Genomic DNA, 22,199 nt, shown 5'->3' on the forward strand with positions numbered 1-22,199 from the left:
GGCCAGTGGCGCTGCTGTCAGACGAGGCTAAGAGGTCGGGTCTTCACCCTAAGAACGCAGGCAGCTGGGCAGGACTCCTGGGCCCTGGGCGACACAGCTTGGGTCTCCCAGATACACCTGAATCCTCCCATCACTTTGTGCCCAAGAGGGGCTGCCCAGAGGACAGAGGTTCATGTGATGCCTCTGAGTTGGAAAACAAAACCCGGGGACCCCTCACCAGCTCCATGGTAAGGACCCTGCACTGACCACAAGGCCCCAGTTCGAGTGCCGTTCCTGCCATTTCTCAGCTGGCCGGCCTTGGCCAGGGGACGTGCCCTCTCTGGGCTTCAGTTTCCCATCTATAGAAGCCTCACGGTGGAGTTGAAGGATGAGATGAGAGCCTGGAGAACTGCGGGGCGGCGTGCCTGAGCTGGGAGTGGCTGCCCCCACGCTTATGTCTGTGGCCCTGAGGTCCTGTACGGGGTGCCCAGCCAGGGGCCCTTCCTGCTTTGCCCCAGTGGGGCTCAGCCTGTGCCCCATGTCCCTGCCTCCCTGCAGTGCCTCCGCGCATCACACTGCCGCCCAGCCTGCCAGGCCCCGTGCTGCTCAACGCCCCCGTTCGGCTGACCTGTAACGCCACCGGAGCCCCCAGCCCCACACTGATGTGGCTGAAGGATGGAAACCCCGTGTCCACTGCAGGGACCTCCGGCCTCCAGGTCAGTAGGCTGGGTGGCCCTGGTCCCCTCCCTGGGGCGCCTCAGTAGGTGCTGGGAGCAGAGATCCGGGCCTGGGAGAACCAGGTGAGGGAGAAGCAGGGACCACCAGGGACAGCCGACTGGAGGGAGGAAGGGAAGCTGCTAAGTGGAGAGTCTAGAGCCCATGGTCCCCAGAAGCATCATACCTGCCACAAAGGTGAGCCATGGGAATTTAAAATTTTCTAGTAGCCACATTAAAATGAGTAAGGAGAATCAGATGAAAACAATGATATATATTTTATGAACAGATGAAAAAATATATATTATGTATATAAATAATGTATTTTTAAATAATATATTCTACTGAACCCAATCTATCTCAGAAGGTATCATTTCATCACACGCTCAATAAAGAAAATTATTGATAAAACGTTTTGCATTCTTTTTTTTGTACTGACTCTGGGAAAACTGTTGTGCATTTTGCACATGGGCTATCAGAGCTCACGAGCCACCACGTGCCCAGGGGACCCTCTCGGAGGATCTGCGTGATGGCTGTCAGCCGGCGGAGGTCCCCGTCTGCATGTGGAGGGGGGGGCCAGCTTGGGAAGGTGTGGGTGCTGCCCCAAGGTAATAACCTCAGGTGGGCTTCCTTCTCGGGGCACAGGTGTTCCCTGGGGGCAGGGTCCTCACCCTGGCCAGTGCCCGGGCCTCAGACGCTGGCAGCTACTCCTGTGTGGCCGTGAGTGCAGTGGGCGAGGACCGCCGGGACGTCTTCCTGCACATCCACAGTGAGTCTCGGGTTCCGGAGGCTGCCTGGTCCGGGCCAGCAGCTCAGGAAGGTGGCGAGGGGGCATCTGCAGCCATGTCCAAAGGGAGAGGGGCCAGTTGGGTGCAGGAGACACTGGCCTGAGACTGGGGCTGCCTTCACGTGGGGGTCATTTGGAGGTGAGCTCCCCTGTCATGGACAGGTGGACAGCCAGGTGGCCCTGCATGGCCCAGAGCTCAACATTCAGGGAACAGGTGGGAAAAGCATGACATAGCAGGAGGGCCACTAGGCTGAGAGTCAGGGACTGGACGTTCTCAGTGTCTTGAGCCAAACGGGGCTGACAGTGCATCTGGGGAAGGCAGTGTGGGTTGGTGGTTAGGAATGCCCCCTCTTGAGTGTTGTAGGCCTGGGCCTCACGTCTGCCTTCGCCACTTCCTAACTTTGTGACTTTGGGCTAGTCACTTTGCTTCTCTGAGCCTCCATTTCTTCATCTGTGAAATGGGGCAAAATAGCACCCGCCTCAAAGGCTGCACAGGGTTCAGTGCACGGTGAAGCACACTGTTACAGTCGCTATCGTTTTTAAATTTCCCTGTATGGGATTTTGTGAGGCTCTGTGGAGGCACATAAGAGAACTCTGGGAAACGTGGAGCCCCGGATAAGAGGGGTGAGGAAGCCTTCGATTCTAGCTCTTTCTTTTTGCTGGAGTCAAGATTGTAGTTAACAGGGATTGTGAGCCCAACGGCTCCCCTGTGTCACTGCGTTTAATCTCACAGTGGCCCCCCAAGGTGGGTACCTTCATTACCCCACTTCACAGAAGAGGGAATCAAGGCCCAGATGGGCTGAGGGATGTCTCCAGGGCCTCACACAGGAGGTGGAGGTAGGACTCCAGCCCAGGAGCGCTGGCCGGGGCCCTGCCTGCTGAACCCCTGCCCTATAACGGGCTTTCTTTTGTCTCAGGGGAAAGGTGGCCTGGTTTTGCAGGGAAAAGGTTTGCTTTTCAAAAACTTCTTTAAAAAAATTATTTATTTTTAAAAATTATTGAGATAATTGTGGATTCACATGCAGTTATAAGAACCAATACAGAGAGACAGTGGGTCACCTTTACCCGGTCTCCCTCGATGGTAGTATCTTGTACAGCCAGAGCACAAAATCACAAACTTGGCATAGTTATGCTCTACGGTCCCATCTAGACTGGGTGCCTCCTTTTGAAGCAGGACTCTAGTCACGGGGGGCAGGCTAAGAGGGCTGTAGCTCAGGGGAGGGCCCCCCTCCTAAGGGTGTGTGCTCCTGGCTCCTGGCAGTTGGCTGGGCCTGCCCCAGGTCCTTGCCCACGCACGGGCCTGAGGTAGCCCTTCTCCTGCCCTGCCGCAGTGCCTCCAAGCGTCCTCGGAGAAGAACTGAACGTATCTGTTGTGGCCAACGAGTCTGTGGTCCTGGAGTGCCAGGGCCATGCCATGCCCCCTCCCGTGCTGAGCTGGCGGAAGGACGGCCACCCCCTGGAGCCGAGGCCCGGTGTCCGCCTCTCTGCAGACAAGGCCTTGCTGGAGGTGTGTGGCCTCCTCCGAGAGCAGAGCTGAGCCCTGGGCAGCTGGGGCCTGCTAGTCCCCGTGGGCAGCAGTTCCAGCAGCATGACCTGCAGGCCCCTCTGGTCTCAACCCAGTCAGAGCTGATTCCTTCCAAGCCAAATGGAGAGGGAGAGTGACACCCCAGGACTGAGCCTTGGGGCCCCCACGAACCTGAGCCTCCCTGTTTCTACTCGCTTTTCACTCCCTTTTTGAAAGCCTCCTTGCCTTGACAGAGCATGTAAAGCCTGCCCCTGGGCCTCTGGCCGCGCACGGCAGGGGTGGTGAGGGTCAGGGACTCTGGAATCAGCCTGGACTTAAATTTTAGCTCCACCTCCTCCTGGCTATGCCACCGCAGGCAGTGCCCTGGCCACAGTGGCCTCACCCTCTCCCCTGTAAGCACACTGGCACCTTTCCTCTGGGGTGGCTGGGAGAATTCTTAGAGTGCCTGTAACAGCTCAGCCATGCCAGCTGGGGGAGGGGAGGTACCCCCAGCTGCTGGGCAAGACTCCCCACTCTAGCCTGCTCCGTCTCCCCCTGCCCTTGTGATGCGGTCATTCCCAGCTCTGAGCACCTCCATTTGGTTTCCTCTGCCCTTCCTTCCCTTCACTCCTCGGAGCCACAGCCTAGCACCGTCACCCCTGGGTCAGGATCTGACCCCTGAGGACTGTGTGCCCCCCATCCGCACCCTTCTTCATTCTCCACCCTCTCTCCTGGTCTGTTCTGTTGGACTTTCCACGGAGACTGGAAGGCAGGTGAGGAGATTAGAGGCAGGTGAGGGGCTGAGCTAGCCACCTGCCCACCATCCTTAGCAGCGCACGGCTGCCGTTTCGGGCTCATTCAGACCACCACAGGCACTGGCTTCTGGAAACTTCGCGGTGCAGGAAGTGGAGGAGCCCAGGTTCCAGGGGGGATCTTGGGGGGGCAGTGAGGTAAAGTGTCTGTCCAGGGGTAACCCCACCTCTGTGTGGCCCCAGACTATGGGTCATTTCTGCTCTTGGCCAGGTGGACAGAGCAGAGGTGAGGGATGCAGGCCGCTATACCTGTGAGGCGCTGGACCGGGCGGGCCGCTCAGAGAAACACTACGACCTGAACGTCTGGGGTGAGGGTCTCGGGGGCTGGGCTGGGGTCCCTCCCCGCCCGTTCTGCCATGGCTCTCGTGTCCCGGGGAGTGTGGCCCTGGCCGGTGCCAGGATACAGCCCTCCTCCATCCCTGTCCCCCCCCAGCCCAGCCCCCAGCTGCCTCCTGCCTCATGCCCCCTTGCTCTTAGTCCCTCCAGCGTTCCCCTCGCCGGAGCCCAGCACCCTGACCGTGACCAAGGGGCACCCTGCCAGGCTGTCCTGCGAGTGTCGGGGAATCCCCTTCCCCAGGATCTCCTGGAGAAAGGACGGTAGGATGGCTGCCCTCGCCCAGCCCCCCTCGTTGCCCTGCACAAGGAGGCCCCTCCCTGTGATCATAGGTGCCCTGGCCCCGGAGCCCAGCTGAGACACAGATGGTGGGCTACAGCCCAGGGTGGGGGTGCTGGTTACAGAAGAGATGCTTCCCCCAGCCCCCCGTGCCCCATTCCCAAGGGCGGGGGTGCTGGTTATAGAAGAGATGCTTTCCCCAACCCCCTGTGCCCCATCCCAAAGGGTGGGGGTGCTGGTTATAGAAGAGATGCTTTCCCCAACCCCCTGTGCCCCATCCCAAAGGGTGGGGGTGCTGCTTACAGAAGAGATGCTTCCCCCAGCCCCCCATGCCCCATCCTGAAGGGTGGGGGTGCTGGTTACAGAAGAAATGCTTCCCCCAGCCCCCTGTGCCCCATCCCCAAGTCTGCTGGGCCTCCCAGGCCCCTCCCAGCCAGTGAGAATCTGGATTGATCTTTAGGGTTGATCAGTTCAGAAGTCCCCTCTTCCAGGAAGCCCTCACCGACCCCTACCTCGGGCTTGGCATAGGGCCTCCTCAACACAGTCCCTGTGTGTTGACTTGTCATGGAACCACCTTAGCCCTTCAATATCTGCTCCTCCGTGAGTCTGTGGGCCCCAGGTATGAAATAGGTGCTCAATAAATATTTGGAGTTCATTCATTTAACCAATATTTATTGAGAGCCTCTCTGGGCCAGGCCCCATCTGAGGTGCTGGAAATACAGCAGTGAATGAGGACAGATAACAAATGAAAAGTCACTGAATGACTTGGCACCCTAGGTGACCAGTGCCATGGAGAAAAATTAATTGAGGGAGAGGATGTGGGGGGGAGGGGTGGGATGTCCAGTTTTAGGTTTGACCGTGCAGAGTTCAAGAAGGTGAGGGATGAACATGAGAATATTGCAGGGGAAGGCACACTCCAGGCAGAGGTGAATGGCAAGTGCAAAGGCCCTGGGGTGGGAATGAGCCAAGCGTGCTTGAGGAGAGGCAAAGAGGCCAGTGGGGCTGGAGCCGAGTCAGCAAGGAGGAGGTGGCAGGAGGTGGCCACCCGAGCAACGGGGCTGTATCGGATGTTGTTGGGATCTTGGCTGTCACCTCGAATGAGATGGGGCTACCGTTGGGCTCTGGACAGAGAAGGGGTGCAATACGATTTGCACTCTAGTGGGTTCATCCAGCCATGTTGAGAACCGACTACCGGGAGCAAGGGTGAATGCCCGGCGGCCAGCACGGAGTAGGTCTCCATGTGAGAGAGGCTGGCTGCCTAGCCTGGGGGGTCGCTGAGGGGGGGTCCCAGGAGCATGCATTATGAAGGTGGTGCTGGCAGGATTTCCTGCTGGGTTTCCCTAGAGGGCTGAGAAGAGGGTGTAGGCAGGAATGACTCCAGATTTTGGTCTGATAGTCAGGAGGGTGGCACTGCCATCACTGAGATGGGGGGACTGATGGGGCAGGTCTGTGGGGCAGCCCCGGAGTTGGGCATGCTCATTGTGAGACGTCTGTTAGACGCCCAAAGAGATGCAAGTGGGCAGTGAGAGGTGACTTCCTGGAGCTCAGAGGAGAGCTCTGGACTGGGAATAAATCCGGGAGCTGAGATCACCAGGGAAGAGAACAGAGGAAAGGCAGAGGAAAGCGTATGAGAGGGAGGCAGTACGTCCTGTGACCGCCAGGGCTTCTCCCCCCGCTGGGTCTGTGCTGATGGACGCCCAGAGCCCAAGGCTACTCCTCTGTGACCAGATGCGGGATGGTGGGAGGTAGTCTCTGGTCAGTGCCCAAGGCTTACAGAATCCTGCCCCTACACGGGGGCCTTCTTGCTGCCAGGTGTACCAGCTACCGGCTGCCCTCCTCTGGCCACACAGTCAGACAGATGGGCCATTCATTCAGTAGCCTTCCTGGAGCCCTACCATGTGCCAGGCCCTGAGGAGCCTGTGAGGATCCCCAGGGAAAGTGAAGCAGGGCCAGGCCAGGGTGGGATTCCGAGAGGACATTCTGCAGGCAGAACCGGGATGGGGAGAAGCTTGGGTGTTGTGGCAGCCCAGAGTGGGTGCCAGGGTCAGATTTGGTACTCAGGGAAGGCTTTCTGGCAGAGGTGGTGCCTAAGTGGGTCCCTGAAGGGTGAGGAGTTGGCTGGGATGGCGGGGAGACGAACGTTCCATGTGGGAGGACCGGAACCAGGGCCTCCTTGTTGCATCCAGGTCAGCCCCTGCCCAAGGAGGGGCCCGGCCTTGAGCAGGTGTCGGCTGTGGGGCGGCTGCTATACCTGGGACAGGCCCAGCCAGCCCAGGAGGGAACGTACACCTGCGAATGCAGCAACGTGGCAGGAAATAGCAGCCAGGACCAGCAGCTGGAGGTGCATGGTGAGCGCAGCTGGGGTGACCTGAGCCAGCTGGAAGGGGCTGGAAGGCTGGGCGACTGAGCACCCTGGCGGGGAGACCCCACCCTCCGGAACCTGAGCCCAGGCAGGGACTGTGCTGATGAGAACGCTTTGAGCTTCCCTCTCAGGTGGCTGGGGTCTTATTAACTGCCCCCACATCCGGCTTCTTACGGCCCCTGACCCAAGTAGGAGAGATGGGCAGCATGACCCCAGGTAGCCCCCAATGGCCCAGAGGGGAAATATCATCTTGAAGCAGTTGGAAACTGAAAGAAATATAAAATTTATAGGAAGCTCCTATGTACAGTGGAAACCCAGTCTCTATCCGCTTGTCCTCTAGCGATGGAATTAAATGTCTCGGCCTTGTAAAAACCATTCGAGAAAACAAAACCGAGAAGAGAGCTGTGCGGCGCCCTGGGGAGAAGCCCACTGAGGAATGGCCCCCCACCCCAGCGGGGCCCGGCGACTGCTTAGACTCCAGGAAGCCCCCTCCTTCTGAGGAAGAAAACCTCTTAAAGGTTTTCTTAAGGGCAGTGCCTTGAGCTTGTTCTCCAAACAGCAGGCTTACCCCTGATCCCCAGGGTGTGGGAGAGGGGCCGTAGCTACCGTTATGACCCCAATGTAGAGACGCAAATGGAGGCGCGGGGAGGTGAGGTCACCTGGCCGAGGTCACACGGCCAGCAAGTGGTGGAGGGACACAGGCTAAGCGGGGTCATGGCGCATGGCGAGCGCTGTGTGCGGTGGCCAGTGGCCGGCAGCCTTCCCTCACGCACTTTCTCCCCACCCCAGTTCCCGCTCAAATCACCAGCCCGCAGGAGCCCCACACACAGGTCTCCGTGGTCCAGGACGGGGAGGCCACTCTGCAGTGCGATGCCACAGGGAAGCCCCCGCCCGGGGTGACGTGGGAGCGGGACGGCCAGCCGGTGGGGCCCCAGCCTGGCCTGCGGCTGAAGGACCAGGGTCGGAAACTGCATGTGGAGCGGGCTCAGGCTGCCCACGCTGGACACTACAGCTGCGTGGCCGAGAACGTGGCCGGGAGGGCGGAGAGGAGGTTTGCGCTCTCCGTGCTGGGTGAGGACCAGCAGCCGGAGGGGCAGGACTGGAGGAAGCGAAGCTAGTTCAGGCTTCAGGCTCTGCTCCTGGGGTCACTCCTGCTGACTCCTCTGATAAAGGCTGTTCTCAAATCTGAACTGGCTCCAAGCAGCCCTAATTTCCCTCCTACCCTCCCCCTCTCCCTTATTTGCTGTTCCCCTACTCTGTTCCTGACACTCGGGCAAGAAGCAGCCCCTATCCTGCATGACTTGTATGTGACGGGGAATTCGGAGCCTGTGGGGGGCCAGGAAGACCCTGAACACTGTCATGGGAAGTCAGGGTAGCTTCCTGCAGGAGGTGACCTTTCAGCTGAAATGTAAAAGCTCAGTGAGAGTTAACCAGGTGCCAGGGTGAGGGGAAGAATATGCCAGGCAGAGGGAGCAGACTGCGGAGGCCTGGGAGGTGACACGGCACAGTCAGGGTAACGGAAACAGGCTCTTGCTTCCAGACATTTCTGAGCGCCTCCTGTGTGCCTCAGGTGGAGGTGGGCGGCGGTGAGAGATGAGGTGGGAGAGGTGGGCAGGGCTCTGGCTCGGGAGGCTGTGCTCATCATGCGCGTGGTGGTCCTGGGACCCCGGCCCTACCCATTTACTGCTGCCTGATGGGGTGTGGCTGGCGTTCTCAGCGGATCCCTAAGAAGCTGCAGGGTAGCCACGGAGCGCTGATGGTGCACTTAAGAAATGCGTCTGTGTCTGCCTTTTCTCAGATTCCAGTCTCATTTGCTCAGCATGGGCTCTGTGCCAGGCACTGTGCTGTGCACTTTACACATGTCCTTGAATCCTCCTGACGTCCCTCAGGGGGGTGGGGAAACTGAGGCGCGGCGCCCAGCCCGCAGCCACCACTCACTCTGGTCTGGCTACCTGTGCTCCTCAGGCCCCCCCGACTGGGGTGCAGAGGGTGGGCACGGTCCTCAGGGAGGACGGCTGGGGAGGGCGCGAGGAGGGGGTGCAGGGAATAATCAAGCCGCCTGTGTCTGCATCCCGAATGTGGCTTCTTCTCTGTGTCTAGTTCCCCCAGAGCTCATCGGAGACTTGGACCCTCTGACCAATGTCACTGCTGCCTTGAACAGCCCCTTGACGCTGCTCTGTGAAACCACAGGCATCCCACCCCCCAGGGTCCTCTGGTTCCGAGGGGAAGAGCCCATCAGCCCTGGGGAGGGCACCTACCTCTTGGCAGGTAAGGTGCCCACAAGGGGAGTATCTGGTTATCGGGTCTGGCCCTCCACCTCCGCCTCTGTCCATGACTTCTGACCCTGAGCTGCCAGGCCTGGTTGGGATAATTATTTCAGCTGTTGTGCCCCAAGAGTGCACCCCAGAACTCTGGTCAAGTGAAGTGCTCCAGGGAAAAAAATTGGATTTTAATAAGTCTGGGAAAGGCTTCTGCTCTGCTCCCCAACTAGAGACTCACAACGACCATTTGCATAGTTAAAGTTCTGATAAATCGTGCAGAAAAAAAAAAAATTCTCATAGCACTTCTATACATCCCACAGAACAGTAACAAACTTTTGAAAGTGCTGGTCTACAAACCTTCCCCTCTGAAAATTCATTCTCCTCACAACATTGGTTTGCAGTGGTTCTTACTGGTATACAAATGGGAAAACTGAGGCCCTAGAGGCAGCATCCCATCAATCCTGCAAGGACTTCAAGGTCCAGTGAAGCTCACCCTCGGCGAGTGTTCCACACAGCAAAAGCTGGGGTGGCCAGGGACTGTCCCCTTGTGCACCACTCCTGAGCACTGGCTGGGGTGGGGGCTGCCGGATGAGCTGCAATGACAGGAATTCAGAGACCGCATCCTGGCCAGGCAGGAGACTGGCAAACGATCACAGTATCTGCCCTGGGGGCAGCTACGGCAGTGATCCCTTGTCCTGTGCACCTGCCTTCCTGGGGCGGGTCCTAGATCCCTGGTTCCCCTGAGAGCAGCCGGCTCACCTCTGAGGGGTCCTTGGGAGCAGCAGCCTTTCACCAGGTCCATCGGAGTAGAAAGTGGGGGCAGGGGCTGACCTGGGCCAGGACTCCATAGGCCGCTCCTGATCTTTTAGCCCCAGCAGGTCCCCAGAACAGGGCGGGTAGTGAGGCGATAGATCCTTCTTCCTGGAACAGAGTCCTCAAGTTTACCCTGGTGCCTGTCTCACAGCAGGGAGCTCCACCTACCTGCTCGCCCTCCTGGGCCTCAGTCTCCCCACCTGAGGAATGGAACTCAGGGGGAGGCAGCCACATGCATATCTAATTTTAATGTCTGGTGGGCAGCCTGGGCTCAGCTGGACAGAAGGCTGCTCGTAGGCATGCCTGGAGCCCATTCCCCTCCCTCCCAGGTGGCTGGATGCTGAAGATGACTCGGGCACAGGAGCGAGACAGGGGCCTCTACTCATGCCTGGCAAGCAACGAGGCCGGCGAGGCACGGAGGAACTTCAGCGTGGAGGTCCTGGGTATGGCACCACCCCATTCTCACAGGCACCCCATGAATCCCTTCCCTCCTGCCTGGAACAGGGCCCCAGGACTAAGGGTTCACACTCTGAGGCTGCCATGGAACTTTCCAGAAACAGCAGGGGCTAACCCAAAGTGGAGGGGGGTTAAATATTTCCAACACTACCCAACTGCCCTCCCCTGACTAGGGCCTGCTCCCAGAGCACTGGCACTTTCCTCAGCCAGCAGCAAATGTTTATGAAACTCACTGCCCCACGGAAGCAGGCACAAGGGGATGGGGAAACCGAGGCGCAGGAAGCTGAAGAGAGACACCGTGGGCTCTTAGCTCCCTGCTCCGTGGCTGTTCAACCTGAGTGGGACCACCCTGGTCAGTTACCCCCCGCCTCCCTGCTTCCCCCAGTTCCTCCCAGTATCGAGAATGGGGACGTGGAGGAGGCAGTCAAGGTCCCCGAGGGGCAGACAGCCCGCCTGATGTGCAATGCCACAGGTAAGGGAAGGCAGCTTCAGAAAGGGGGGGGCCCGGGGAGCTGGCCTGCCTGCGCGGAGCCCCACTGCTCCCCGCGGAGGGCCCTCTGCGTCTTGGGCTCGGCACCACGGCCCTGCCCACCTTCACACTCACCCTCACCTGCCTGCAGGCCTCAGCTTCCAGGACTCTCCACAGGAGTCCTTAGCCACCCCACGGGCCTGTGGGCTACCTCCGCTGGGCTCCGCAGGCTGCAGTGCCCCTGGCCCAGCACTAGCCAAGGGCCGCAGCGGCCTCGTGACACCTTAGCCCAGCTCGAAGCCCCTTGAGGACACAGGGCTGCCTTGCGACCATAGTTTCCCTGGTACCTGGCAGAGTCGGCACCCATTAATGCTGTGGGTTAGGGTAGGTGGGTGGGGGGGTGCGGGTGGAGGGGGAGGGATGGAAGGGATGACTTGCCTTTCTGTCTTGCCGGTTTGTACCGAGCCATCTCCGCCCACTCCTTGGTAAGGAAAAGGTGGTCAAACCACGTAGGAAAGGGCCCCGACCAGGCTCAGTGGCTGCTTCTGTCTTGCCCTGCTGCTCGGAGGTCTGGACTGAGATGGAGAGTCCACATCCCTAGCCTCTGACCTCGGGGCCACGCTGGTCAGAACCTGCTGACTTGTCTCTGCTGTCTCTCCCTCTGTGTACAGGCCACCCACAGCCCAAGGTCACATGGTTCAAAGACAGCCGGCGCCTGGCTGCCGGGGACGCCCACCTCATCTCTCCAGACGGAGCCCTCCTGCAGGTCCTCCGGGCCAACCTGTCAAGTGCCGGCCACTACTCCTGCATCGCAGCCAATGCCGCGGGGGAGAAGACCAAACACTTGCAGCTAAGCGTCCTGGGTAAGCGCTGGACATCTCCTGGCTGCCCCGGGTGCTGGCAGGAGGGAGAGGCGAGGCGACCACCTCCTCACAGGCAGCTTCCCACAAAGCGCTCTGTGACTTTTATTTCAACTTCTCCAAGTTCAACAACAATAATAGCCACAAACGTAGTAACAGCAGCTACACTGGCTGAAGTCTTGTGGTGGGCCAGGCATTTGGACACTAGAGATGTGCCCGTCCCCACGTCACCGATGCAGCTCTGAGGCTTAGGGAGGTGGCAAGACTCACTTTAGGCCCCCAGTATGTGTGTGGGTGGGGGGAGTGGCGGTTTCACACCCAGGCCATCCGTCTCCTGAAGGCAACCAGTGTGAATTGACTTGTTAGGAGAAACAGGGTCTAGAAAACACGAGGGACACAGACTGGTTTTATAAAATTCATTTCTAAAAAATGCTGGTGGTAAAGGGGGAGTTCACTGCAGGGGCTGAAGAGGAATTTTTAGGACCAGTGAAACTGGGAGCTTTTCTACTCAGCAGGGATCAGCCCTGCCCACACCCCCCAGCCCACCAACCTCTCCAGAGAGTGGTACAGATTTGAACCAGAAGCAGAACCGAGAAGCTCTAACTAGTAGACAGTCTGCATTTTAAGAGCATTATGGGGAAATTGAGGCGGAAATTGTCCAGCTTCCCCTGTGGTATTGCTTATGGTGGTGAGCTTCAGCTCTAGGTCACCTGGGCCTCGGTTCAAGTCTAGGTGCACAGCGCGTGGGCCCCTCTGAGCCTCAGTTCTCATCTGTGCGATGCCAATAGCAGAAGTAGCAGAGCTAAGCACTTTTCCTGATCCTCGGGCCCAGAGTTGGGGATCCCTGTTACCGTGCATACCCTGCCCCCTCCCCAACAGTGGTTCCCACCATCCTGGGAGCGACTGAGGACAGTGCAGATGAGGAGGTGACTGTGACCATCAGCAACCCCATTTCTCTGATCTGCGAGGCGCTGGCCTTCCCCTCCCCCACCGTCACCTGGATGAAGGATGGGGCCCCGTTTGAGCCCTCAAACAACATCCAGCTGCTCCCAGGTGATGCCTTCTCTGGGGGGAGGATTGAGGGGGCAGGGCACACGTCATCAGGCTGGGCCAGAGGAAGGGACTGGTTCATGAGTTCATGTCTGGGGATGACCGTGGCTGCTGCACCCCCAAGCAGGCACCCATGGGCTGCAGATCCTAAATGCCCAGAAGGAAGATGCGGGCCAGTACACCTGTGTGGTCACCAACGAGCTTGGGGAGGCTGTGAAGAACTACCACGTGGAAGTCCTCAGTGAGTTGGGGACCCCCGAGGCACCCACCGGGCAGGCAGAGGCTGCTCTGGGACCTGGAACCTGGGCGGCACTGGATACCCCAGGTGCCTTCACATGGGCTGTCTCATCTGATGGGTGCCAGGCAGCCGGGGCCTGCTCAGTCATTATAGGGCTGAGCACACCAGGAGGAGAGAACCAGTTAGGACTCGGGCCACATGGGCACCCCAACTCACACCAGTCCTGGTTTCCTTCTGCCACTTGTACTGCGGTGCCACCAGAGGCCCCACAGCTTGAGAGCTGGTATCCCTAGAAGATCCCCCAGAGGCCACCCCAGTAATCCCCCTGCCTCTCTTCCCTGCATGAGCAGCCCCAGGAGCAGGTCGGTTCCCAGGGTCCCTGTTCTTCCACTCTCGGGAGCAGCCCCCGTTTCTACAACTGCCCTAGGACCAGGGTGGGTGCAGGGGCTCAGCCCCACTTTCCCAGACCTGCTCCTCAGACCCCCTGTGGTTTTCAGTACCCCCTTCCATCTCCAAAGACGACCCCTCGGGGGAGGTCAGCATGAAGGAAGTGAAGACCAAGGTCAACAGTACCTTGACCCTGGAGTGTGAGTGCTGGGCTGTGCCCCCGCCCACCATCAGCTGGTACAAGGATGGCCGGGTGAGTGTGGAACCCCCTGGGTGGTCTGTGGGTCCCTATGGTTCTGCCTGGAACCTTCCAGAAAAGGTGATCAAAGCACCTGGTCCCAGAGCTGGTCTGGGGCCCGCACCACCCTTTATATTTCAATAAGAAGTCTAACTCCTTGTTTTATTGCCCTGGTCTAGCTTGGATTAACACATAGTCTACAGGCACACACCTGATCATCTACATGTGCTCTCTTACAACACTGAACTATGTTTTCTACCTTTATCTCGTATCTACCTACCACTTCAGCATTTTATTGAAAATAATAATAATAAAGAGAGAAATGTGGTTTCCACATATAAATCAAGTATAAAAATCAAATGAGTATTCATATTTGACCTGACTGTGTATAGTTCATAATGCATGAGCAAAACCGAAGGTTTCTGTGATGGCTGCCCTTGTACTGCTCACCATGTAACTTATTCACTATGTAAGAATTTGTTCTCCATGTAAGAACGTGTTTGTTATGCCTCAGAAGATTGGAGACTGACGAAAATTAGGCTTGGGGTGGATTAATGATTGTGCATTGAGCATTGACCCCCCTATACAGAATTTTATTGTTGTTAACAACCGTTTGATCAATAAATATGAGAGATGCCCTCACAAAATATATATATATATAAACACACTTCCAATTGTAAAATAAATAAGTAACCAGGATGTAAGGTATAGCATAAGGAATATAGTCAAAATATTGTAACAGCCTGGTAGGGTGATAGCTGGTACCTAGAATTATCATGTATATAAATGTTGAATCACTGTGTTGTACACCTGAAACTAATGTAATGCTGTGTGTCAACTACCCTTCAATAAAAAATAATTATCCAGGGAAAAAAAAAAAAAAGAAATCCAACTCTTTATAGGTAACAAGTATCATCAACATTAAACGCTATATTCACCCATTTAATTCTCTTACAGTGTTTAAGTTACATGGATTTGGTGTTACAACATTGTTGGAGTATTCCTATTACTTTATGTTGTTTTTAATTTCTTTTTTTTAAAAATAGAAGTACCCTCATCTGGGTGCTTTCTGCCCTTCTTTTCTCATCTCCCTTCCCGCTCTCTCCACTCCCCAGCCCGTGGCCCCCAACGAGCGGCTCCACCTCCTGGGTGAAGGGCGGCTGCTCCAGATCCGGCCCACACAGGTCGCGGATTCAGGGCGATACCTGTGTGTGGCCACCAACGTGGCTGGCGAGGATGACCAGGACTTCAACGTGCTCATCCAGGGTGCGTGGGGGGCACGGGTGGCCTGGCTGGGTGCGGCGAGCGTCAGGGCTTTGGAGTGGCCTGGCAGGGAACTCTCCCAGGCTGCTGTCCCCTTCCCCGTGGCTGGCACGTGGGACTGCCCGACCTCTGGCCTGGGCTCTTTCATTAACTGACTTCATGACTTGAGGGCATCACTGCTCAGCCTAGGCCTTAGTTTCACCTTTGTGAAACGTGGGTAATCAAATCCAGTGGCCTTGGGGGCCCCTCCATTTCCAAAAGCTGATGAGTTTGTCCCTCTGGGCTCCAATAAACAAACTCTGGCTAACGCTTCTATCTGGCTTCCTCTCCTAAAAAATATCAGTGTGTCACGAGAAGCCTTTTGAGTCCATCAGACATGAGCTCCAGAAGGCAGGAACCTCATCCTAGTGGCAGCATAGCAGTTGCTCAGTGAACACTGGTCGAAGGTGTGAATTAATTTAAAAACTACCTTGACCTAAGGGACTGGCTCCAACAGCAGAGTTTCTGCACCAGCAGGAGGTTAGGGTGGGAGTGTCTGAGCAGAGGCCCATTGTCTGTCCTAATAGCTCCGTGTTGCCCCCTCCACCCCACCAGTGCCCCCCATGTTCCAGAAGGTGGGTAATGCCAGTGCAGACTTCGAGATGCTGTCCCAGGAGGAAGAGGCCCGGGGTGGAGTGATGGAATACCGCGAGATCGTGGAGAACAACCCCACCTACCTGTACTGTGACCCTGATTCAGTCCCACCCCCGGAGCTCACCTGGTACAGGGAGGACCAGCCCCTCTTGGCCACCGATGGGATGTCTGTTCTGCAAGGTAGTCCAGGGCTGTGCAGAGAAGTTGGGGCACTGGTGGGCAGGGACCAGGGTTGTACCCACAGCAGAACTGGTCTCCTCACATGCCTTCCTATAGGTCCTTTAAGCTCTCCTGTGTGTTTGCTCTGTGACCTGGGACAGGGGCGTGTGACCATACTTGGCCTTAACTGCCTTTTGTGAACCAGGGCTAGAAGTTTTCTGCCTGTTTGAAGGCAAGAAGAACGTCCCTTTCTGCCTGCTTTTCAGGGCAGGCTCTCACCTGGGCCTTGCCCGCCTCTGGGCTTCAAGATCTGTAATGTCCTGAAAGGACTGGTCAAAACTGGAACCTTTCTCTGGAGGGGGAGACAGTTCCTTGATGAGATCTCATAATGACCCACTGGTATCCAAGCTTTTTTTTTCTTTGTACCACTTTAAATATTTGCTTATTTAAGGTCATTTAATTTTTTTAAAACAACACTTTTATTTTAGAATTTTGTTTTTTGTGGATGAATTTGATTTAAAAGGCTACAGGGGTAGGGCTTAGAAACACCTGGCTTCTTGGGGCTGCTGGCCACCCCCCCACAGGGTGGACCAGACCTGGGAGGTACTGTAGGCCCAGAGCCTTGTAGCATCTCATGAGGGGAGATGGGGTGGTCTCTTGGCTTAGGGTTTGTCCTGTGTCCTGCCAGCCTTGGGCCAATGGTGGGGCTGGCCAGGGGCAGACGAGGGGGTTGCACGGGCCTCTGGACAAACAAGGTCATTCCAGAGTCTGTACTTTGGCATTTACAAAAGAATGTGGACTCTTGGAGATCCGGGAGAGGTGATACTTGCTGAAAGCTGTTTATTCCTGTCAGAAACCCCTAGATTGACCCCTTAATCTGGCCACAGCCCTCTGACCTGGATGCTGAGCCAAACCCTGGGTACACAGTGAGCTCGGTCACGTGCTGACACTGACCGTAGGTTAATCCCAGCCGTCACCTGGACCCTGGCCACAGCCACTGAGCCCCCAGTCCTAACCATTAACCTCCAACCCTACCATTTACCTTTGACCATGGCCACTGACCCTAACTGTAGGTACCTAGTGGCTGTGGTCACAAGCTGATCTTTATTCTGGCTCTCACCATAGGTTAACCTCACACATCTGACCCCTGACTGTGGCCACTGACTCCTCAATCCTGGCTACTGTCCCCTGGCTCTGCACATAATGAGCCCCTGGTTCTAATCCTGGTCATGAGCCCACCACAGCCTGTGCCAGCGATCCCCCAACCCAGAACCCTGAGCACACAATGACCCTAACCCAGTCCCCTCTAGAGACCAGCTCCTATAGATGCCAGGGTCTGGTTCTGGCTGGCTTTTGCTCAGAGGGTCCCAGGTGATCCCCCAAACTCCCCCATCCCCAACGACCACAGCCCAGGAGCTGCCTCTGTCTCCCACCGCCTCTGCCCCTTCCTTCCTGCTTCACTGAGGAGCCGGCTTGGCACTGCCGGGTGCCCTTGGAAGCCTCAGTATTTCCGTCTGTAAGATGGGAGCAGTAAGAGTACAGAGAGCCAGGGCCGGGAGAATGCGGGCACGCAGCAAGCTGTTACTGTGATTAATCTGACGGCCTGCGACCCGGGCAGACGGTGACGCTGCTCTCCGTCTCACAGATGGGGGGAGGGGGGCAGTGATGTGGCCCAGGCCCCCTCTGAGGAAGGAGCAGGTCTTTGTTCTTGGTCCCTGTGTCCCCACAGGAGGGCGGGTCCTGCAGATCCCCCAGGTACGGGTGGAGGATGCCGGGAGGTACTCGTGCAAGGCCTCCAATGAGGTGGGCGAGGACTGGCTGCACTACGAGCTGCAGGTGCTGAGTGAGTGGCCTGGTCCGGGGTAAGGGAGGGTCCCATGAGGGCTCTGCTCTGGAAGGGGAGGGGGTCAAGATAGAGCGCGCTGTCCAGTCCTGCTGTATGTCGTGGTTGCCAACATAGGAGTGTTAAGCTTGGGCTCTGAAACCGGACAGGACTGGGTTCAAGTTCCAAGTGAGCTGCTCTCTAGCTGTGTGACCTCAAGCAAATCACAGCCATCTCTGTGCCCCAGAGTCCTTGACTGCATCAGGGCCTGGGGAGCTTGGTGAACAGAGCACAAGGAGCCCCGACCAGCGCCTGGCACCAAGGGCTGCTCTTCCTCCACGCCCACCACCCACCCCCAGAGACCTTTCTCAGGGAGGCTGCCTGCTCCTCACCCTCCTCTCCCTGACCTCAGCCCCGCCTGTGATCCTGGGGGACACCGAGGAGCTGGTGGAGGAGGTGACAGTCAATGCCAACAGCACCATCAACCTACAGTGCCCGGCCCTGGGCAACCCCCTGCCCACCATCTCGTGGCTCCAGAACGGGCTGCCTGTCTTCCCGAGCCCGTGGCTGCAGGTCCTGGAGGACGGACAGCTCTTGCAGGTCAGGGCTTCCCCTGGCCGGGCTGAAGGCTCACACTCCCTGTCTGGGAACCAGGGAGCAGCCACAGTCTGCGCCCAGGCAGGCAAAGGTGCCTGACACCATGTCAGAGCCCAGGGATTCAAACCAGCTCCTGGCCAGCAGGCACAGGCTGCCCATGGCACCTGAGGACATGCACGGACACCACACTTAAGCCCAGCGCGGCACAGGGCCACATTCTGTGGGGATGCCTGACACTTACAGAACTGTGCCCAGCACCCAGGGGCTCAGACAGCACCTTGGCCACCTGCGTCCAGACACAGCTGCACGGGACCCCAGAAGCCCAGCACAGAACAGGGCGGCCCTCCTTGGGGCTGGGGGAGACCATTGTCTCCCTCTTGCTGTCAGGAATCATCCAACATCAACCTCATCTCCCTACCCCCAGTGTCACAGAAAGCCCCTGATGGCTAAGGGTGGTGGGCCCTCCGTGGTGCCCCCTAAGCACTGCTGCACGTAGACAAAGGGGCCTTCCAGGCCTGGTGTGGGTGGCAGGGAGCCCTCCAGCAGTTCTGGGGGGACCCGGAGCCATCAGGCCTGCGGCATCCCTCAGGAACCTCCTCCCCGCTCCCACAGGTTTCCACTGCGGAGGTGGCTGACGCTGACAGCTACATGTGTGTGGCCGAGAACCCGGCAGGCTCTGCGGAGAAGCTCTTCACCCTCAGGGTGCAAGGTGGGCTGAGTGGGTGGCTCCTGCAGGCTCCCCAGCTGGGAAGGGGCTGGGCTCCTGGCCTGCTCCAGCGCACTCCCTGGGTTAACTGTGCAGTTAGACTCAACACGGTGCGTCCAGTGTCCTGGGCTCGGAGCCTAGAGTTCAGGGGTCCTGGCCTGAACTGATCCGGGAACCAGCCATATCCCGGGACAGGGAGCATTTGGGGACCCTGATCACTAAGGGCCAACTCCAGGTAACTTTAAGCAACTTCAGAGGCTGCCAGAGAATGGTTCTTCAGAGACCTCACGGCACCATTACTGAGCACTTACTGTGAACCTGGCCTGGGGTTGGGCACTTTCCCTGGGCTGACAACTTCCAGCGAAACTAGGAGGTTAGCCTGATGTATAGCCATGGAACAGACCCAGAGAGGTCATCCAGGGACGGGGTCTCCCCACCCTGGAGCCGGCCCTCTGGGCTTCTGCATTTGTGGGACCCATGCACCTCAGTGGCTGTGAGTTCTGCCTCCAGACCTGGGGCGGCTGTGGCCTCAGGGACAGAGGGATGACAGTGTTGAGTGCTGCCGGTCTAGGACCCAAACCTGAATGGATATTTTGACTCTGCCTCTGACCAGCTGAGTGGCTCTGGACAAGTGACTCTCCCTGTCTGATCTCTGAGCCCCCACGTCCTTATCTGTGAGATAGTTCTGACAAACAGCGGCTGCTGCAGTGTTTGGAGATGCGCCTCGGTGAAGCTCCAGGAGCTTGTAGAGGCTCTGTGTGTCCGTGTGTCCTTCCGTGGCTCTGCTGCCCTGCTGGCATGCAGTCTTATGTGTCTTTCCTTTATCCTGGTGGCCACGGGGACAGTCCCACCACGAATCACAGGTCTGAACTCGGAGCAGGTCACTGCCATCCTCAATAGCAGCGTCTCCCTCCCCTGTGATGTCCACGCTCACCCAAGCCCTGAGGTCGCTTGGTATAAGGACGGCCAGGCCCTCTCCTTGGGAGAAGGGGTCTTCTTCCTACCTGGTGGGTAAACTGAGGCATGGGCCCTGGCTCTGAAGCTGTGCAGGGAGTCAGAGTTGCTTCCCCAAACCTGGGACCGGATTGGGAGCCTGGGAGGGCTTTTGGGTTGTGGGCGTGGGGCCTAGGGCCCACTAGCTGGTGCAAGGGGCTGGCTCCCTCGACAGGTACCCACACACTGCAGCTGGCACGAGCACAGCCATCGGATTCTGGGATGTACATGTGTGAGGCCCTCAATGCCGCCGGCCGAGACCAGAAGCTGGTGCAGCTTAGCGTGCTCGGTATGTCCTGTCTGCCCCCCTACCTACACTGTCCCCCATTCCTTCAGTCAGCCCTCAGCCTCAGCCCCATGTCCCTCAGGCAGCACAGCCAGGAGAGGCACAGCCAACCCTGGGGTTGCCTGGATGCCCTGTGCCCTCCCGCAGTGATGGCGTCTGGGCAGTGTGGAGTTAAGACCCTGGTCTGTAGAATTGGACAAACTTGGGTTTGAAACTCTGCTCAGCACTTAGTTGCTCTGTGACCCTGAGTAAGTCCCTCCTCGTCTCTAGGCCTCAGGTCTGTCATCTGTAGGGTGATGGCTGGCATAGGATTAAATGGTGGTATGTGAGTGCTTAGCCCAGTGCCTGGCACGCAGTGAGCTCTGACGTCAAGGAGAGGCAGCAGGACTGCCACAGGGAGGGCCCTTCCCGAGCCTCACCGACCACGAGGGTCTCGGCACAGAGCCTCTCTGGGGCTCCTGGCCTCAGAATCCTCTTGGGGAAAAGCTCACCCAAGCTGCCATGATCCAGGACTCTCTGGAAGGTTCTTTCTAGCCCCAGGGCTGGCTCATTTATCTGCGGGTGTTCACCTACCATGCACCAGACACCGTGCCCCGTCCTGTGGGCTCACAGCGGGGTGGGAGCTTCGAGGTCAGTTTACTGGAGGGATGGGGGCTCTGAGGACCCCCACTGAGGGCTCTGACCCAGCTGGGGTCTGCCTGTGGTGGAAGGAGCCCAGATGGCCTGCAAAGCGCCTCCCCCTTCTGGGAGGCAGTGGCCCTGAGATGCCAGGAGCTTTTTCCCGGTCACCCAGCAGGTCCTTGGCATGCTGCCCAGGTCCTCTTCCTCCAACTCCCTGGGTCTGTGTGTCCCCTGGGGTGGAGGGGTCCACTGTGTGACCCTGTGTGCCTCTGAGGCTCTTTGCTTGTGGCTGGGGTCACCCCAGGAAGGCCACAGTGCCTCACTCTGCTGCCCCCTGTTCCAGCTCCCCCCACCTTCAGGCAGCCCTCGAGGGGCCCCAGGAATGTGGTCCCGGTGCGGGCTGGGGACAAGGCAGTCCTGGACTGCGAGACAGACTCGATCCCTGAGCCGGTTGTGACCTGGTACAAGGACGGGCAGCCCCTGGTCCTAGCACAGCGGACCCCATCTCTGCCAGGGGGTCAGAGGCTAGAGATCCAAGACACCCAGGTAGGCAGCCCAGTGGCGTGGGCAGCCGTAGAGGACTGTGAGTTCTGGGCAGGTGTGGAGGGGGGACAGCTGTGTAGCAGGGTATGGGGGCTGCTGCCTCCTCAGCCTGCAGGACCCCAAACCAGGTTGATTAGCAGCCTCCAGGGCCAGACACATGGGAAGAGTACAGGGCCCCAGACCCAGCTGCCGACCGGCTCACAGAATGACCTTGAGCAGGTCCACTGCCCATAGCCTGCCTCACTCTCCCCAGGATCTAGAAGCCTTTTCCCAGGCCCCTATGGTATGACCCCCTGGGAGTCGTTTGCGCCCACCCAACCTGGTGTGGATTAGACGCTCACAAATGTTCATTTGCTGGGTGAATGTTTGTTTCTCCTCTGGAAATCCACTCTGGGCTCCTCTCTCCTGGCCCAGCTCATCCTCATCATGAGGGGGCCCTTTTCCTCCAGGGCTGGCTGACACGCAGGCCCAGGAGAGGGTGGAGGTCAGGAACTCACCTTCCATCGGTCCTCTCACTTCTTGAGGCTCTTGGGAAAGACTAGAGGGCCCCTCTCCCCTTTGGTTTCCCAGGCAAGACCAGCATATTTGAAGGGTCCCTCCTCTGAAAGGTTCTGGGGCCTGGATGTCTTGGGGGAGTCCTGGGCACCCCATCCCAGGCCCATGCACAATGTCACCATATTCTGTCTGTCCCAGGTCTCAGATAAAGGTTTATACAGCTGTAAAGTCAGCAATGCAGCTGGGGAGGCCATGCGGACATTTGTCCTCAGTGTCCAGGGTAAGTTGGGGACCAGCCCAAGCATCGCCATGGGACCCCTAACAGCACACAGGGGCTGCCAAGGACGGGAAGGGCAGCAGCTGGAAAGAGGTGGTGTTGCCGAGTGTTTAGGGCACCAGATCTGGGATGGAAAACAGCAGGACCCAATCACAACTCTACCTATGACGTGCTCTGTGGGGCTCCGTAGAATGACTGCCCCCTGAGCCTCAGGTTTACCTTTAGTAAAAGGAACTAAAAGCAGTACCTGCCTGCTATGCA

At 58.0% G+C, this 22,199-nt stretch overlaps 1 protein-coding gene across 2 annotated transcripts in view; it reads left to right on the top strand.

The window, feature by feature from the left end:
• HMCN2 (hemicentin 2) overlaps positions 1-22,199 on the top strand; it is a 134,661-nt gene that overhangs the window by 75,855 nt on the left and 36,607 nt on the right. For both annotated transcript variants that reach the window (XM_036913576.2, XM_036913577.2), the window contains exons 39-61: positions 538-695; positions 1,339-1,462; positions 2,812-2,987; positions 4,008-4,104; positions 4,274-4,393; positions 6,596-6,757; positions 7,561-7,842; positions 8,872-9,039; positions 10,175-10,288; positions 10,687-10,773; positions 11,442-11,633; positions 12,510-12,683; positions 12,808-12,921; positions 13,416-13,558; positions 14,659-14,809; positions 15,401-15,619; positions 17,328-17,441; positions 17,833-18,020; positions 18,630-18,726; positions 19,569-19,730; positions 19,892-20,005; positions 20,967-21,169; positions 21,860-21,941. In XM_036913576.2, coding sequence (XP_036769471.2) covers positions 538-695; positions 1,339-1,462; positions 2,812-2,987; positions 4,008-4,104; positions 4,274-4,393; positions 6,596-6,757; positions 7,561-7,842; positions 8,872-9,039; positions 10,175-10,288; positions 10,687-10,773; positions 11,442-11,633; positions 12,510-12,683; positions 12,808-12,921; positions 13,416-13,558; positions 14,659-14,809; positions 15,401-15,619; positions 17,328-17,441; positions 17,833-18,020; positions 18,630-18,726; positions 19,569-19,730; positions 19,892-20,005; positions 20,967-21,169; positions 21,860-21,941 — 3,441 coding nt within the window. The remainder of the gene's footprint in view (positions 1-537; positions 696-1,338; positions 1,463-2,811; positions 2,988-4,007; positions 4,105-4,273; positions 4,394-6,595; positions 6,758-7,560; positions 7,843-8,871; positions 9,040-10,174; positions 10,289-10,686; positions 10,774-11,441; positions 11,634-12,509; positions 12,684-12,807; positions 12,922-13,415; positions 13,559-14,658; positions 14,810-15,400; positions 15,620-17,327; positions 17,442-17,832; positions 18,021-18,629; positions 18,727-19,568; positions 19,731-19,891; positions 20,006-20,966; positions 21,170-21,859; positions 21,942-22,199) is intronic.

This window comes from Manis pentadactyla, chromosome 3 (genome assembly GCF_030020395.1).
Source record: "Manis pentadactyla isolate mManPen7 chromosome 3, mManPen7.hap1, whole genome shotgun sequence".
Classification (NCBI taxonomy): Eukaryota; Metazoa; Chordata; class Mammalia; order Pholidota; family Manidae; genus Manis; species Manis pentadactyla.